The sequence below is a fragment of the Octopus bimaculoides genome, chromosome 20 (genome assembly GCF_001194135.2).
Source record: "Octopus bimaculoides isolate UCB-OBI-ISO-001 chromosome 20, ASM119413v2, whole genome shotgun sequence".
Taxonomy (NCBI): Eukaryota; Metazoa; Mollusca; class Cephalopoda; order Octopoda; family Octopodidae; genus Octopus; species Octopus bimaculoides.
The window spans coordinates 41,465,814-41,466,893 of record NC_069000.1 but is presented as its reverse complement, the minus strand read 5'-3'; the positions used below and the strand labels follow the sequence as shown (position 1 = coordinate 41,466,893).

Below are 1,080 nucleotides of genomic sequence, written 5' to 3'. Positions count from 1 at the left end.
ATGTTGTTATGAACTAACCAATAAAAACACTCGACTGCATTAAATAAAGCTTTGCAGTAATGGTCTGCACAGATGTTGAACAAAGAAGTCTCCTAAATGAATATTAAAACGGAGAAATAATGAAGTAAAATGAATACAAACATTAGGAAATAAATAAATTAGAATCCTAAAATAAACTGGAATTTCTGTTTCATTTTGCAAATTTCTGCAGATGTCAGTAAAATATTTTGCTGAGTATTGCGTGTGTCAATCGTAGATCATCTCCATCCAATCACAAAAGGTGTCATTTAAAAGGAGACACCCACAATTATTGTTATATCAATCTCATTGGTTCCTGAATTTACGATTAGATTTTCGGCAGAGCTGACGTGATGTGGGTGAAATAGATAAAACAAAGTAAGAAGACAGTTACACTGTTCAGCTTACATCCACTTTAGATCTATCATTGAACCAACACGAAATATCATTTTGCACGGATAACCACCATCAGAATGGACTTCGCAAAATTGTCGAGGAACATTTCGCAACGTTTTTCTATTTCTTCTCTGATAGCTTTTGGATTATTTCTCGTTCTGGTCATAACGATACTATATCAAGATTCAAGGATAACAAAAATGGAAGAGAAATCAAACACAGTAAGTAAGGAGCGAAGGGCCTTCCCTTATTTCGAATGCAAATGCTAAATTCCGAAATACATACATCAATACATACATAAATAACAACATAATACATACATGCATGCATACACATACACATGCACACACACACACACATACATACATACATACATGCGTGAATACATATATATGTGTGTGTGTGTCTGTGTGTATAATATATACGAGGGGTTACGGAAAAGTTGCTGGTTTGCTCAAAAGGAACTACAGGAGTTTCAGTTTATTACGATTTTATTGAACATATTCCCCTTTCAAATTCACACTCTTACTGCAGTGGTCCTTCAATTTTTCTAAGACCTGCAAAAAGAACTCGAAATGTTGGACCCGCAACCAGATTTCTTTAGTGATGATCACACCAGTAACTTTACAGCACGCGTAGTATATGTATATATATATATATATATAT

At 34.1% G+C, this 1,080-nt stretch overlaps 1 protein-coding gene across 1 annotated transcript in view; it reads left to right on the top strand.

Annotated features, from left to right (window-relative positions):
- Positions 1-334: 334 nt before the first annotated feature.
- The window catches only part of LOC106875578 (uncharacterized), a 9,402-nt gene continuing 8,656 nt past the window's right edge, over positions 335-1,080 (top strand). The window contains exon 1 of the mRNA XM_014923787.2: positions 335-635. Within this exon, the coding sequence (XP_014779273.1) occupies positions 492-635 (144 nt within the window). The 5' untranslated portion in view covers positions 335-491. The remainder of the gene's footprint in view (positions 636-1,080) is intronic.